Raw genomic sequence first — 17,321 nt, forward strand, 5'->3', positions numbered from 1 at the left:
GTGTCTCAGTAAATGCTGTCCTAATTTTAAACTGAACTGGGAATATTTTTTCTGTCATTTGAGTAAAAGAATGGGTTTAAGGCCTGGTTAAAGTTTTCTATTACAGTTGTAATGGGGAAGTACTAATAAATAACCAGCTTTGTTAGCCATCTGGGGGTGAAACATCACATATCTTAAAGCTGGTGTATTCAGAGGTCAACTCTCCTACCATGTTTCAGAGGATCTATGAACATTTTACGGCACCTTTTAGATAAATGTAAGAAATCATTTTTTGTCATATGTAAATTCAATGTCAAGTTATTAAAATGTGTATGACCAAACAATATTTGACCAGGTCAAAACTTAGGAAGAGAACCATGAATGCAGTCCCTTACTGCATTACAATGTAATTCAATTAGATTTGGTAAATCCTCTCAGGGGATTTATAACATACTGAACACACTGTATTTACATGAATGTGATGTGTTATCATTGTATCGTCTCTTCCAGACCATCGGTGTGAGGAGTCATTATGAGCAAGGCAATGGACCTAGAGTACCCTACCTTCTCTCTGGAGACAGTTGACAGGAAGAATGATGAGAGGGCACAGAGCAGACAGGTGAAGAAGCCTGACCACCATGGACTCAGACTAACAGGAGGAACTGGAGAAGGCCATACCAAAGATAAGATTCAATCTCAACTTTGACAAGTGAGACGTGCCGTTCACTGAACATAATAACACATACTGTGCTGAATGGGGACAATTGGTGTTTATAGCCATATTGTAGTAACAATAATAACAGTTTTAACACTGTTTGAGAGGACACACCTGTCTTCCTCAGGGGGAAGGATTTATTAATCAGAAGCTCATTTACGATATCATTAGAATAAGGCCTTTTGTTTTAAAGCTCTTTTGGGCAAGACCATGTGTATTTTGTTTTCTAATTGAAAAATAAATGCTTTCCCAATACTAAAGTCTAACATGTTTCTTTGTAGGAAAATAAAAGGTTTGGAGGAGAACAACGAGGAGGGGGCGCTGTTTGAGGCTGTGTCCACTGGGAATGTCATGAAGCTTGAGGGTCTGGTTCAGTACCTGCATCAGTCCATGAAGAAGCTCTCCAACACTGAGTGTTAGGCAGACTGTGTATTATATTCTGTAGTATTGTATAATGTTTGCATTTTAGGATACCATTGTACATTAGTACTTTACAGCTTCATGTCCACACCCCGGGTACACTATAGCCTTAACCCTAGCCATTACCCTAACCCTATCTTCATGTCCACATCCCAGTTCAACCCTAACCTCAACCCTAACCCTAGAATGGTTATAAATTGTACTTATAGCTGTAACCTTAGCCTTAACCCTATCCCTAACCCAAGTACATTGTAAGTACAATGTAAGAATGAGTTATTACAATATTTGTTACACTGTGATTACACAGTTATAAGGGCCCTGTAATGTAAAGCAGGTAGCCTAGTGGTTAAGAGTGTTGGGCCAGTAACTGAAAGTTCGCTGGTTCGAATCCCTGGACAGACTAGGTGAACAATCTGCCGGAGTGCCCCTGAGTAAGGCACTTAACCTTAATTGCTCCTGTAAATCGCTCTGGATAACAGCGCCTGCTAAATGACAAAAAAAATGAAGGTAAATGGATAATATTTTTAGTCTGTGTATTCTTTTATACTCCATTCTTTTACCTCCGGCTCTCCTAGATCAATCGTATGGTAAAAACACCCTGCTGAAGGCTCTACTGAATCTGAGAGACGGCAGAAATAACGCAATTACATTTCTCCTTGACATCTCAGAGAAGATGGGGGACATCAAATAATTTATAAATGTAGCATACACCGACAGCTATTACAAAGGTGAACTTTCATATAACCAGAATTATCATTACTTGATGTTGTTCATCTATTCTACACCATGCTTCTGACAACTCAGTTTTATGTACACAGCCCTCAACCAATGTAATATAAAAATACAGTCATGTTAGTTTATGTGTAAGGCCATGCATTTTCTGACTGTCTATCCTTTCTTTCTCTGTATCATTCAGGGCAAACAGCCCTTCATATTGCCATTGAGAGAAGGAGCGCCTATTCTGTTCAGCTATTGATCAAGGAAGGAGCAGAAGTCCATGCCGAAGCCTGTGGGAAATTCTTCCAGCATCATGATCTACTCAGCTTCTACTGTAGTTTGGTGAGTGTGTCAGTATCACTGAGCCTTGAACAGTGCCCTCCTCTGGTAGGTTTGCAACAGACTTTCCTGCTTGTCAGACCTCTAGTCATTCCTCTGAGAGAATAATAATTCCCTTGTTTATGATTTAGGGAATTGTATGAAAGTGTTTTGTGAAACCTTACAGAAAGTGTGTTTGCATATCCAGAAAATACAATTGTCACTGTTGTGGTGGGTAGAGTGATGGAAAATACATTAAAGTGAGGGAAATGTGTTTCCAGGTGAGCTGACTCTGCCCCTGGCTGTTTGCACCAACCAGTCTGAGGTAGATGACTTCCTGCTGGAGAACTCCTACCATTGGGTGGATGTGAGAGAGAGGGACTCCCTGGGTAACATGGTGCTGCATGCCCTGGTGGTGGTGTCAACTGATAACACACCAGAGAACATGGACTTCATCACCTCCATGTACGACTACATCACCTCACCACTGCTGCTCGCCTGCTCCCCAGGTGGAGGCTGGAGGACTTGGACAACAACCAGTGCCTGACGCCTATAAAACTGTCTGCCAAGTTTGGCAAGATCAGGGTAAGGAACGTGTCTGATATGGAGTAATGTTGTATTGTTGTTCGGCCCACTACTCTATGTAGACCTACTGGAGAACAGATCAACAGTTTGTTGTTTACAAATTAAGCCATCTGATCTTTAATATAATATTTTGTTCATGTTAGACATCAGAAGAAAATACATTGTTCCTCCATATGTGTTTATGATAATGTGCTACATCCTTCCATTACGTGTTGGCCAATTGTTGTATTCTTCCTCTAGCTGTTTGAGAACATGATGCATCATGAGTTTCCTGAGAGGGTGCTACAATGCATCCGTTGTCCTGATCTTGTTCACATGTATCTACACTGTGTCTGCATTTTGACCAGATTTCCTGATCCCTCCCTGTATGCAAATTATTTCAGAAATATTCTTTCAAAATAATATGTATTTATTTAAAGACACATATTGATGGCCTGAGAAAATGGTGCCTCCTGTCAATGATTTAATAGGGCTGGATAATGATTATTTAAATGGTTTCACTGTTCAGCTCCGTCTACACGCAATGTGCCTGACTACATTCGGAGGTGGTCAGGAAGATCAGATCACAATGCATCTTTTAATCGTCTAAACCTGTCTAGAAAAGTGGGTACAATCAGAATGTGTACAAGATTAAGGACATGTTAGCACCAGGTTTAAATGGGGCTCTAAATGCCATCTCCTGTCGTTGTGCCCTTGAGAAAGGCACTCAACCCCAACCCTTATCTGCTCCAGGGGTGCTGCACGGTGGTTGACCCTGTGCTCCAACCTCTCTGTGGGTGTGTCTCGGGGGTACGTGTACTGTAAGAAAATTCATTTCAAGAGAAAGAGAGACCAAAAGTAAGACCTACTTGCATCAAAGTGTGATTGGGCACAGATGTCAATTCAACGTCTATTCCACATTGGTTCAACTTAATTTAATTGAAATGACGCGTAAACAACGTTGATTCAACCAATGTGTGCCCAGTGGGTAGTAGTATAAAAAAAAAATTGAATCACAATGCGATGCTAAAAATTGAGCCTCTGAACTGGAGGAGTGGGACAAGTTTGCTGCTCAGATGTTTTTCTTAACCGCCTACAAGAGGAAGAAGGGAACGGTGAGGTCTTTCTGCATGATCACAATAAGATACATTATTCTAGCTGAAACTGAGCAACTCAGTTTGGATCCAGGCGAACATCATGCAGGAGATCAAATCAGTGTTGCCAAAGTGCTGTCCATAGAAACAATTTTCACTTCAGCTCAATTTCTCTCACTCTCTGATATCCAGCCACCTTTTACTCTGGAGCATACCAGACAGTAATTCCTGAGTCTAGCGGGTCAACTTTTTACAGCAGTAGAAGCCTGTCACTTATTCCCAGGAGGGGTGTGTGCATGTGTGATGTGTGATTTTACATACTGTATGTGTGAAAGCCATCCTAAGCCATGCCATGTTGTTCATGGACGTTTATTGCCAGCTCTATGCATGTGTGGCTAGGAAATTAGTGTTTCATACTGTAAGTGTCAGAGGCAATTTTTTGGAGTGAGTGATAAAACTCGAGTTCAAGTTGACTTTGTATGTAGTTTTCTGCAGACGATCTTCCTGTCCTCCTCTGTGCTGTACTGCTGTGGGAGGGTGGAGTACCTGGGGTTCTTTGTGCTGTGTCTGTCTCTCAGCCGGGTCACCCTGTGCTACTTCTCCAGGGGATACGGACACATAGGCATCTACAGTGTTATGATAAATAAGGTATAATGGATACCAGGGCCTGTTTTCACAAAGACTCTCAGAGTAAGAGTGCTGATATAGGATCACTTGCCTTTTAGATCATATTGAATAAAATGATATGGACAGGGGGGGACCTGATCCTAGATCAGCAGTCCTGGACACACTCCTATAGAGAAGCTATAGGATTCATTGCCACAGGGTATTTACAATAAATGTATGATTGGGACAACATTGGTGTCGTGACCCAGCTGTAGTTATAATCCACAGTTCCTTTGAAACTCTCTTTTTTACTATGTCTTCTTTTTCCTTTGCAGATGATCCTAGGTGATATCTTGCGCTTTCTCTTTGTCTACGTTGTCTTATGCTTTGGTTTTTCAGCAGGTCTTTCATTTCTCTTCTGTCACTTTTGTATGCAGGGACACAAAAACACAACCCGTCAGTGGCTCATGAATTCAAAATGAATCTGTTTATTCTTCCAACACCATCAAAGGACCTATCAAAATTGTAGATGACAGTTCCCTCGTACAATGACACTTCTAAAACACTGAAAACAAATGAGACAGTATAAACCAACAATATGATTTATATTAAAAAACAACTGTCAATGGACCGTAATAACGCATTCTCGGTCCCTCCACAGCAGTGGTGTTACAGACTTTGGTTTTTCCATTTATATTTTGAGGTTGGATGTGGTGTCACCTCATTAGTCAGTAGGTGTTACACCTGTGCTGGTTTGTCCATCTCATTAATCGGAAGGTGTTTCACCTGTGCTGGCCCATGTGATATTTAAGAGTGACTGGCCCAGTGCTCCACTTGTCTTAAGAGATGTGGAGGGTTAACACCTTTAGTTGGCTCTCCCAATTTGATTTCTAGAAAAACAATCCTTTATCTGATTTCCCCTGTTTCCATTTTGCTCCACCTTTTGGTTTGCGTCCTGCCTTTAAGTTTGGTGTAGGTTTTTCATTTTGTTTGCATCTGTAGCGTGCTTAATTCTTCATTTATGGGGATTTATTTGCCACCTGCAGAGAGTTGACAGACTGGTTGCAGTGTCAGCTCTTACGCACCTTCTCCCAAGCAGTGGCAATTTTAGCATGTACATCTTGGTGGGGTAAAAAAAAAAGAAGTGGGATGTATGCCAGCAAAGCCACTGCACAACACTAAACAATACATTAATTGCACTATACCACTGCTACACCTGGCTATCAGCGGAACCTTGTCTGGTAGCGAAACAGTTCATTCAACCTCATTTACTGCCTTTACAAAAACAGCTGATATGGCTGACTTGCTTAAACAAATGTGGTTTCTACTGACTATTGAGATGTACAAACTATGACATAAGGGGACAACAAGCGGAGAAGAGGCAATCCGTAATTTCCATTAAAACATTGAGTGAGCTAGGAAGGACGCAGTCAATATAACTATTTGTGAAGCACTTTTGAAATGTACAGCGACAGAATTCAGAACATGGGCCGTACTTAGTGTTCTCCCTGTACACCAGGTCAAAACCGTTAAAGATAAAAAAAGGGGGCATATAAGCAGACAATGAAAGCTCTTACAATATTCGATAACATTTCTCAAAAACAAATTATAGGCTACATGTGCCTATAATTGTGTCAAATTATTAGGGTGAGGCACTTGGGCTATTAACAGCTTACTACACAACATATACTTATGTATACTGTAGCTAAGGAAGTAATACTATCTCCCTGGCATATTACATAACTTATGCAGCAGCATACAAGACATGTTTGACTCACCTTGTTGTGCTGTGCTCACTTGAACAGGAAGGTAGCACAGCGGTCCTTTGTGTGTAACTTTGGCATCAAACTTTGTCATCAAAGTCTGGCGTTCTCTGGATTTATGGTGCTTTCAAGACAACTGGGAACTCGAAAAAAAAACAAGGTCGAATCATGACGTCAGTGATCTATAGAAAGAGGCCAGAGTTCTCGACTTGGAACTCCAAGTTGGATTACCGTTCAAAATGTATTTTCCCAGTCGGAGCTCATTTTTTTTCTCAAGTTCCCAGCTGTCTTGAACTCACTGAAGTCTGAGATTTCCCATTTCCGAGTTTCCTGTTGTTTTGAGCACCGCAAAAGTCAGGCTGGATTGACAGCATAGCCAATGTATTCAACATTTTCTGGCCCATGGTGTTGCATGTGGATGCTTATCCTTTTAAGCTTGGAAAAGAGACCCCAGACTTGGACCACACACCCTCTCCACTGAGTAGCAGGCTAGTGATTGCTTTGCAACACTTGCAGTTAGCCACGGATTCCTTCCTAACGACTCATTGTTGAATTAGCGACTTCAAACTTGTTGTGTAATGTTTATGTCCAATGGCTGATGAGAACTGGGGAAAAAATGTTGAATCATGATGTGATCTTCAGGTAGTAGCTCTAGAAAGAGGCCCATGTTCCCAATTCCGAGTTGGATATAATACAATTCCGAGTTGGATGAAAGTTCAAAACTTATTTTCCCAGTCGTAGCTCGTTTTTCCCGAGTTCCCAGTTGTCTTAAACTCACTAGTAAGTCAGATTTTGCAGTTCCGAGTTAACAGTTGTTTTGAATGCGCCGCAAATCATGCTTCAGTCCAATCAAAGCTACTGTAGATATAACGTGATTTGACGTAATTTTATCTGTGGCCAATGACCTTGAGCCTTCTTGGATGGGCACTTCTAAGGTAACTCTATGGCAGCACCCAAGGGGTGAGTGACAGAACATGAGTGACAGAACACTGAACATTTTGGAGCTGCCTTACTCAAAAAAACAAAACAAAAAACATGTTTGTCGTACACTCAGCCATACAATCTCCATAGACAAACATTGGCAGTAGAATGGCCTTACTGAAGAGATCAGTGACTTTCAATCTGGTACTGTCATAGGACGCCACCTTTCCAACAAGTCAGTTTGTCAAATTTCTGCCCTGCTAGAGCTGCCCCGGTCAACTGTAAGTGCTGATATTGTGAAGTGGAAACGTTTAGGATCAACATCGGCTTAGCCGCGAAGTGGTAGGCCACACAAGCTCACAGAACGGAACTGGTGAGCGCTGTAGTGCGTACAGTGTCAAAATTGTTTGGTTCGGCCTCCCGAGTGGTGCAGTGGTCTAAGGCACTGCATCAAAGTGCTAGCTGTGCCACTAGAGATTCTGGGTTCGCGACCGGGAGACCCATGGGGCGTCGCATAATTGGACCAGCATTGTCCGGGTTAGGGGAGGGTTTGGCCGGCAGGGATGTCCTTGTCCTATTGCGCTCTAGCGACTCCTGTGGCGGGCAGTGCACACTGACACGGTCGCCAGATGGATGGTGTTTCCTCCGATACATTGGTGCGGCTGGCTTCCAGGTTAAGTGGGCATTGTATCAAGAAGCAGTGCGGCTTGGTTGAGTTGTGTTGGTTGGAGGAAGCATGGCTCTCGACCTTTGCCTCTCCCGAGTCCGTACGTGAGTCGCAGCATTGAGACAAGACTAACTATCAACTGGATACCACGAAATTGGGGAGAAAAAGGGGTAAAAAACAAACAAAAAGAAGACAAAAAAAAAATACTTAAATGCTTAGCAGGACAGGAAAATGGTCTAATTCACACACTTATCAAGAAAACATCCCTGGTCATCCCTACTGCCTCTGATCTGGCGGACTCACTAAACAATTGCCTCATTTGTCAATTATGTCTGAGTGTTGGAGCGTGCCCCTGGCTATTCGATACATGTAAAAAACAACAAAATGGGGCCATATGGTTTGATTAATATAAGGAATTTGAAATTATTTATACTTTTACTTTTGATACTTAAGTATATTTTAGCAATTACATTAACTTTTGGTACTTAAGTAGGATTGTACTGGGCGACTTTCACTTTTACTTGAGTCATTTTCTATAAAGGCATCTTGACTTTTACTCAAGTTTGACAATTGGGTACTTTTTCCACCACTGACTACCAAGTTCCAAACTGCCTCTGGAAGAAATGTCAGCACAAGAACTGTTTGTCGAGAGCTTCATGAAATGGGTTTCCATGGCCGAGCAGCCGCACACAAACCTAAGAACTCCATGTGCAATGCCACCATTGGACTCTGGAGCAGTGAAATGCATTATCTGGAGTGATGAATATCGCTTTACCATCTGGCATTCTGACAGACGAATCTGTGATTGGCGGATGCCAGGAAAATGCTACAGTGTCTTGCAAAAGTATTCACCCCCCTTGGCATTTTTCCTATTTTGTTGCCTCTCAACTTGGAATTAAAATAGATTTTTTGAGGGTTTGTATCATTTGATTCACACAAGATGCAAAATATGTTTTATTGTGAAACAAACAAGAAATAAGACAAAAAAACAGAACTTGAGTGTGCATAACTATTCATCCCCCCAAAGTCAATACTTTGTAGCAATTACAGCTGCAAATCTAGCCACTGGGATTTTTGCACATTCTTCAAGGAAAAACTGCTCCAGCTCCTTCAAGTTGGATGGGTTCCGACTTGAAACAATCTTTGTCATAACACAGATTCTCTTTTATTTGTAATTATTTTACCCCCCTTTTCTCCCCAATTTTGTGGTATCCAATTGGTAGTAGTTACTGTCTTGTCTCATCGCTGCAATGACTCATGGACTCAGGAGAGGCGAAGGTCGAGAGCCATGCATCCTCCGAAACACAACCCAACCAAGACGCACTGCTTCTTGACACAACGCACATCCAAACCGGAAGCCAGCTGCACCAATGTGTTGTAGGAAACACCGTACACCTACCGACCTGGTCAGCGTGCACTGCACCCGGCCCGCCACAGGAGTCGCTAGTGTGCAATGAGACAAGGATATCCCTGCCGGCCAAACCCTCCCTAACCCGGACGACGCTGGGCCAATTGTGCGCCACCCCATGGGCCTCCGGGTCGTGGCCGGCTGTGTCAGAGCCTGGGCTCGAACCCAGAATCTCTGGTAGCACAGTTGGTAGCCACTGCGATGCAGTGCCTTAGACCACTGCGCCACCTGGGAGGCCCCCATACCTCAGATTCTAAAGCTCACCGCCATTGGACTCTGGAGCAGTGGAAACTTGTTCTCTGGAGTGATTAATCATGCGTCACCACCTAAGAGTCCGACTGACAAATCTGGGCTCGGCGGATCCCAGGAGAACACTCCCTGCCCGAAAACATAGTGCTAACTGTAAAGCTTGGTGGAGGAATAATGGTCTGTGGCTGTTTTCATGGTTCAGGTTAGGCTCCTTAGTTCCAGTGAAGGAAAATATTAATGCTACAGCATACAATGACATTCTAGGCAATTCTTTGCTTCCAACTTTGTGGCAACAGTTTGGGGAAGGCCCTTCTCTGTTTCAGCATGCCATTGCCCTCATGCACAAATTCTCGATTCCCTTAAACCACTCGAGTGTTGCTCTAGCAGTATGCTTAGGGTCATTGTCCTGCTGGAAGGTGAACCTCCATCCTAGTCTCAAATCTCTGGAAGACTGAAACAGGTTTCCCTCAAGAATTTCCCTGTATTTAGCGCCATCCATCATTCCTTCAATTCTGACCAGTTTCCCAGTTCCTGTCGGTGAAAACATCCCACAGCATGATGCTGCTACCACCATGCTTCACTGTGGGGATGGTGTTCTCGGAGTGATGAGAGGTGTTGGGTTTGCGTCAGACAAAGATGAACGGAGCAAAGTACAGAGAGATCCTTTTGTGACTAGGGGGCAGTATTTTTATTTTTGGAAAAATAACGTTCCCATAGTAAACAGGATATTTTGCCAGGACAAGAATATGCATATAATTGACAGCTTAGGATAGAAAACACTCTAAAGTTTCCAAAACTGTAAAAATATTGTCAGGCGAAAGCCTGAGAAAAATCCAATCTGGAAGTGCCTCATGTTTTGAAAGCACTGCGTTCCAATGCTTCCCTATTGAGCAGTGAATGGGCTATCAACCAGATTACTTTTTCTCCGTATTCCCCAAGGTGTCTACAGCATTGTGACGTAGTTTTACGCATTTATGTTGAAGAATACCCGTAAGCAGCTACATTGCGCAACTGGTCACCTGATGGCTCCCAGAGTGACTCTCGCGTAAAATACAGAGGTAGCCATTATTCCAATCGGTCCTACTGAAAAACGAATTGTCCCGATGGATTTATTATTGAATAGATATTTTAAAAACACCTTGAGGATTGATTATAAACAACGTTTGCCATGTTTCTGTCGATATTATGGAGCAAATTTGGAATATTCTTCGCCGTTTTTGTGACTGCAATTTCCGGGTGATTTCTCAGCCAAACGTGAAGAACAAACGGAGCTATTTCGCCTACAAAAATAATATTTTTGGAAAAAGGGACATTTGCTATCTAACTCGGAGTCTCGTGAGTGAAAACATCCGAAGCTCATCAAAGGTAAACGATTTAATTTGATTGCTTTTCTGATTTCCGTGACCAAGTTACCTGCTGCTAGCTGGGCAAAATGCTATGCTAGGCTATCAATAAACTTACACAAATGCTTGTCTAGCTTTGGCTGTAAAGCATATTTTGAAAATCTGAGATAACAGGGTGATTAACAAAAGGCTAAGCTGTGTCTCAATATATTTCACTTGTGATTTTAATGAATAGGAATATTTTCTAGGAATATTTATGTCCGTTGCGTTATGCTAATTAGTGTCAGTCGATGATTATGCTCCCGCATGCGGGATGGGGAGTTACTAGAGTGAAAACCTGCTCCAGAGCGCTCAGGACCTCAGACGGGGACGAATGTTCACCTTCCAACAGGACAACAACCCTAGGCACACAGCTAATACAATGGAGGATTAGCCTCGGGACAAGTCTCTGAATGTCATTGAGTGGCCCAGCCAGAGCCTAGACTTGAGCCCAATTGAACATCTCTGGAGAGACCTGGAAATAGCTGTGCAGTGACGCTCCCCATCCAACCTGACAGAGCTTGAGAGGATCTTCAAAGAACAATGGGAGAAACTCTCAAAATTCAGGTGTGCCAAGCTTGTAGCGTCATACCCAAGAAGACGCGAGGCTCTAATCGCTGCCAACGGTGCTTCAACAAAGTACTGAGTAAAGGGTCTGAATAATTATTTAAATGTGATGTTTCGTTTTTTTTTGTATAAACTTGTGAAAAAAATTAAATAACTGTTTTTGCTTTGTTATTATGGGTTTTTGTGTGTGGATTTATGAGGGGGAAAAACAATTTAAAATAGGGCTGTAACGTAAGAAAATGTGGAAAAAGTCAAGGGGTCTGAATCCTTTCCGAATGCACTATACTTCATCCAAAGTAACCCCAATATGTACCTTCGCAGATATCTTCCCCAACAAGTCAGCTTTTACTTGATCAATTATGGCCATTTTTTGACCCACAACCAAAACTGGAATTCGAGTGGACTTGCTTTATCTAGTCATCTTCTTCAATTTAGACCATACATCCCCCAGCTCAGTACCCCTGCCTATTGTAAAGCAGAACTGTCTCCATGCATTTCTCTATGACAGACTTAAAAACCCTGCAAACTAAAGCTATCTTTCCTTTGGAAGTCAACTAGATTCTCAGTAGTCATATTCCTATGCAACACTCTGTAAGCACTCTCTCTTTCTTGAATAGCCGCAGTGCACTCTTCAGTCCACCAATGAACCACCTTCCTTTACTCACCCACTTCACTCACTGGTACATATACATTCTCAGCACATAAAATCAGATGTCACAGAGGCAGCACATACATCAACCGGCCTTTCTAAAGACAACTCTCCAACTTACTTTAAGCAATGATCACCAAACTTTTCCCAGTCTGCTTTATGAAAGCCCCATCTTCTGAATGGTACCCTACAGTGCCTTGCGAAAGTATTCGGCTCCCTTGAACTTTACGACCTTTTGCCACATTTCAGGCTTCAAACATAAAGATATAAAACTGTATTTTTTTGTGAAGAATCAACAACAAGTGGGACACAATCATGAAGTGGAACGACATTTATTGGATATTTCAAACTTTTTTAACAAATCAAAAACTGAAAAATTGGGCTCGAAAAATATTCAGCCCCTTTACTTTCAGTGCAGCAAACTCTCTCCAGAAGTTCAGTGAGGATCTCTGAATGATCCAATGTTGACCTAAATGACTAATGATGATAAATACAATCCACCTGTGTGTAATCAAGTCTCTGTATAAATGCACCTGCACTGTGATAGTCTCAGAGGTCCGTTAAAAGCGCAGAGAGCATCATGAAGAACAAGGAACACACCAGGCAGGTCCGAGATACTGTTGTGAATAAGTTTAAAGCCGGATTTGGATACAAAAAGATTTCCCAAGCTTTAAACATCCCAAGGAGCACAGTGCAAGCGATAATATTGGAGTATCAGACCACTGCAAATCTACCAAGACCTGGCCGTCCCTCTAAACTTTCAGCTCATATGTTTATGTATGTCTACTTCTCCATAAACTACTATGTGCATTAAAGTCGCCGCACAATATCTCTCTAGAGCTCAATTCTCCTGATATTTCATCAAAGATCACTACAGATAGTTGACGACAAGGGTTGTACAAATTGTATAACTTAATATTACTACATGCACTGTAGATTTCCACCATCACACATTCATATTCAGATGGGACAGTTATATTATATACAACCACCACCCTGTACAATTGATCTATCAGATCTGATTGAGCAATAACCAGGATAAAATAAAACAAGATGTGGTCCAAGTCATGTTTCTTGAACACATATCACATCATGTTTGATCTCGAAATCAACTTCATATACAGTTGAAGTCGGAAGTTTACATACACCTTAGCCAAATACATTTGAACTCAGTTTCTCACAATTCCTGACATTAAATCCTAGTAAAAACTCCCTGTCTTGGGTCAGTTAGGATCATCACTTTATTTTAAGAATGTGAAATGTCAGAATAATAGTGGAGATAATTATTTATTTCAGCTTTTATTTCTTTCATCACATTCCCAGTGGGTCAGAAGTTAACATACACTCAATTAGTATTTGGTAGCATTGCCTTTAGCATTGCCTTTAAATTGTTTAACTTGGGCCAAATGTTTTGGGTAGCCTTCCACAATCTTCCCATAATAAGTTGGGTGAATTTTGGCCCATTCCTCCTGACAGAGCTGGTGTAACTGAGTCAGGTTTGTAGGCCTCCTTGCTTGCACATGCTTTTCAGTTCTTCCCGCAAAATGTTATATGGGATTGAGGTCAGGGCTTTGTGATGGCCCCTCCAATAACTTGACTTTGTTGTCCTTAAGCCATTTTTCCACAACTTTGGAAGTATGCTTGGGGTCACTGTCCATTTGGAAGACCCATTTGCGACCAATCTTTAACTTCCTGACTGATGTCTTGAAATGTTGCTTCAATATATCCATATAATTTTCCTCCTCATGATGCCATCTATTTTGTGAAGTGCACCAGTCCTTCTTGCAAGCAAAGCACCACCACAACATGATGCTGCCACCCCTGTGCTTCACGGATTAAATGGTGTTCTTCGACTTGCAAACATCCCACTTTTTCCTCCAAACATAACAATGGTCAATATGGCCGAACAGTTCTATTTTTGTTTCATCAGACCAGAGGACATTTCTCCAAAAAGTACGATCTTTGTCCCCATGTGCAGTTGCAAACCGTAGTCTGGCTTTTTTATGGCGGTTTTGGAGCAGTGGCTTCTTCCTTGCTTACCAACCTTTCAGGTTATGTCGATATAGGACTTGTTTTACTGTGGATATAGATACTTTTGTACCTGTTTCTTCCAGCTTCTTCACAAGGTCCTCTGCTGTTGTTCTGGGATAGATTTGCACTTTTCGCACCAAAGTAAGTTCATCTAAAGGAGACAGAACGCGTCTCCTTCCTGAGCTGTATAACAGCTGCGTGGTCCCATGGTGTTTATACTTGAGTACTATTGTTTGAACAGATAAATGTGGTACCTTCAGGTGTTTGGAAATTGCTCCCAAGGATGAACCAGACTTGTGGAGGTCTATAATGTTTTTCTGAGGTCTTGGCATTTGATTTTCCCATGATGTCAAGCAAAGAGGCACTGCGTTTGAAGGTAGGCCTTGAAATACATCCACAGGTCCATCTCCAATTGACCCAAATTATGTCAATTAGCCTATCAGAAGCTTCTAAAGCCATGACCTCATTTTCTGGAATTTTCCAAGCTGTTTAAAGGCACAGTCAACTTAGTGTATGTAAACTTCTGACCCACTGGAATTGTGATACAGTGAATTATAAGTGAAATAATCCGTCTGTAAACAATTGTTGGAAAAATTACTTGTGTTATGCACAAAGTAGATGTCCTAACTGACTTGCCAAAACTATAGTTTGTACATAATAAATTTGAAAAACGAGTTTTAATGACTCCAACCTAGTGTATGTAAACTTCCGACTTCAACTGTATCTTAAACTCCTGACCGTTAGTAACAAGACTTCTGGCATTCCACTGAAGGAAAAACAAAAACCATAACTCAAATTATCATCATACTGAGACTTTACATCATTAGTATTATTAGGAGTCAACATGTCAACAATCATGGCGACAGTAACACCTGTTACTCCTGAAAACTCAGTTGCTGCTTCCACAATGATCTTCAACTTGGCTGTACTTCTTTCCACAAACACAGTCAGGTTGATAACCCTTCTAATGAAGGATATAAAGTAAATTATTAAACTATTAAGGTGTCCTTTCACACTACACATTTGTGAGAACAATTATTATATGTATATATTTAGGTGTATTTTACTCCCCTTTTCTGCCAATTTCAATTACGATCTTGTCTAATTTCTGCAACTCATGCGTCCTCCAATACATGACCCGCCCGCTTAACCCGGAAGCCAGCTGCACCAATGTGTCAGAAGAAACACCCTTCAACTGAAGACAGAAGTCAGCCTGCAGGCGCCCGCCCCGCCACAAAATAAGCAGCATTTCCTACAGTAGGTCCACTTATTCCAGGAGTAACCCTATTATCTCCATCATTCTGCTTGTTCCACCAATCTGCCTTGCAGCCTCTGCATGAGACATTATGAGTGATTTTATATCTTTGGACCTCTGTAGCCTATTTCTGCACCTGGCATCCACCAATGCTGCAATGTGTCCCCCCCACAATTACAAAAGCTAACCTTGACATTGTTCCCACATTCACCATAATCATGTTCCCCTTCACACTTGGCACATCTTTTCTTTCCTTTGCACAGAGCCGCTACATGTCCCATTCTTTGGCATTTAACAAACTCTCTAACAGTGAAAGCCAGAAAGTCCATCTGTAATTTATTAGGTAAAAGCTTCTCAAACATTAATATTAATGACAGGCTTTCACTTCTCTGCACCTCTTTCTTACTGAAAAGCATTTTGGCTTCAACCACAATGCCCCCCTCTACATTTTATTTTACATAATCTATGGACACATTGGAACCCCAGAAATGACCCCCCTCCAGGGACATGACTTGTGATTTTCTTCCCATTCAGAGTTTTCATTTTCAGAATCTTCCCTTGCTGAACATGGTCAGCACAGAATATTAACAGTCTACCACTACCAATGAACTGGGCTAATGTGACTTCAACTATCTTTTTCTTAACGCCATTCGATAATCGAAAACGGTGCAGATGAGACTCCGTGGTCGCATCAAACACGATTACAACTTTCCACTCCGATAGATCATTACTTTTGTTTTTCACCCTCTTCACGTTCTCAACACTAGAAGTGCCACAGCTGTCAGCAGCACTTATAGCAGTGGCATTCTTTTTCCTTTTCCTTTTCCTTTTCACCATAGACCATTCAAGTCTATGACTTTCATCATCCCCACCCATACCATCAGAACTATCATCCACATAGACTACAGTCCAGCACAGCTGTTGCTAAAACCGTTTACCACAAAATATAACTTTGGATTCTATTTCACTTCCTAGTTTCTGTCACGTTCGTTATAAGGGTCGGACCAAGGTGCAGCGTGGTATGTGTACATTCTTATTTATTTAAAGAATGAACACTGAAAAAACAATATGAAAACAAGCGTACCCACCCTAGTCACGCCCTGACCTAACCAAAATATAAAGAAAACAAAGGTCAGGGCATGACAGTTTCCTTCAGGGAAGGGTTGCTAAAGGGTTGATCTCACTCTTGAGAAGGCTGCAGTTCTTGCAGATGAGTTTGTGTTGACACATAAAACTACCTTCACAAAAAAGCACCCAGTAGTTATCCCTATGCAAAAAGCTATCCAGAGAAGTCACCAACCACAAGGTTTCAGTCTTTTTCTACAGTGGCCAAAGATAAGGATCGGCAAAAAACTGTTTTTTTTGTATCAGCCAATTTGTCATTACTGCCATGAGAAAGGACACATTGTCTCTCAGTGTCCTAAGTTGAAAAAGAAAAATGAGACAGAGAAAAAGCTGTTTCTTCTTGTGGGAGCACTCCAACCAACTAAGTCTCTGGTTGGGTCAGGTGTATCTCCTAAACAATATTTTGGATCAGATGTGTATGAACCCTTTGTTTCAGACGGGTTCGTGTCTCTGCAGAGTGGCGATGCTGTTAACCTCTGTGCACCGAACCCGTTAGCGGGATTAAATTTGACAACATACGGTGATCGCTACATAAATAGTCATATTAAACATTCATGAAAATACAAGTGCCTCACATGGGTCGAAAGCCTAGAATCTTGCTAATCCAACTGCGTTGTCAGATTTGAAAAAGGATTTACTGCGAAAGAATACGATGCAATTATCTGAGAACAAAGCCCCATAAAAAAAACTATTTCAACCAGCACAGGCGTAACATCACAAATTGCAATAAAATAAATTGTTTACCTTTGACGATCTTTCTCTGTTTGCAATCCCAATGCTCATTGTTAAACAATAAATGTTCTTTTGTTTGATAAAATCAATTTTTATAGCCTAACACGAAACATTTTGTGAACCGCTTGTGTCGTGAATTCAGTCTCATTCCATTTTCGA

The 17,321-nt window shown here is 41.6% G+C and overlaps 1 protein-coding gene across 1 annotated transcript in view; it reads left to right on the top strand.

Moving 5' to 3' along the window:
• Window positions 1-495: 495 nt before the first annotated feature.
• Window positions 496-17,321, top strand: part of LOC109891812 (transient receptor potential cation channel subfamily V member 1) — a 34,039-nt gene continuing 17,213 nt past the window's right edge. The window contains 10 exon segments of the mRNA XM_074933818.1: window positions 496-615; window positions 617-688; window positions 976-1,109; window positions 1,690-1,842; window positions 2,031-2,168; window positions 2,431-2,627; window positions 2,630-2,734; window positions 2,975-3,127; window positions 4,207-4,455; window positions 4,749-4,815. Of these exon segments, the coding sequence (XP_074789919.1) occupies window positions 512-615; window positions 617-688; window positions 976-1,109; window positions 1,690-1,842; window positions 2,031-2,168; window positions 2,431-2,627; window positions 2,630-2,734; window positions 2,975-3,127; window positions 4,207-4,455; window positions 4,749-4,815 (1,372 nt within the window). The 5' untranslated portion in view covers window positions 496-511.

The sequence above is a fragment of the Oncorhynchus kisutch genome, linkage group LG6 (genome assembly GCF_002021735.2).
Source record: "Oncorhynchus kisutch isolate 150728-3 linkage group LG6, Okis_V2, whole genome shotgun sequence".
Classification (NCBI taxonomy): Eukaryota; Metazoa; Chordata; class Actinopteri; order Salmoniformes; family Salmonidae; genus Oncorhynchus; species Oncorhynchus kisutch.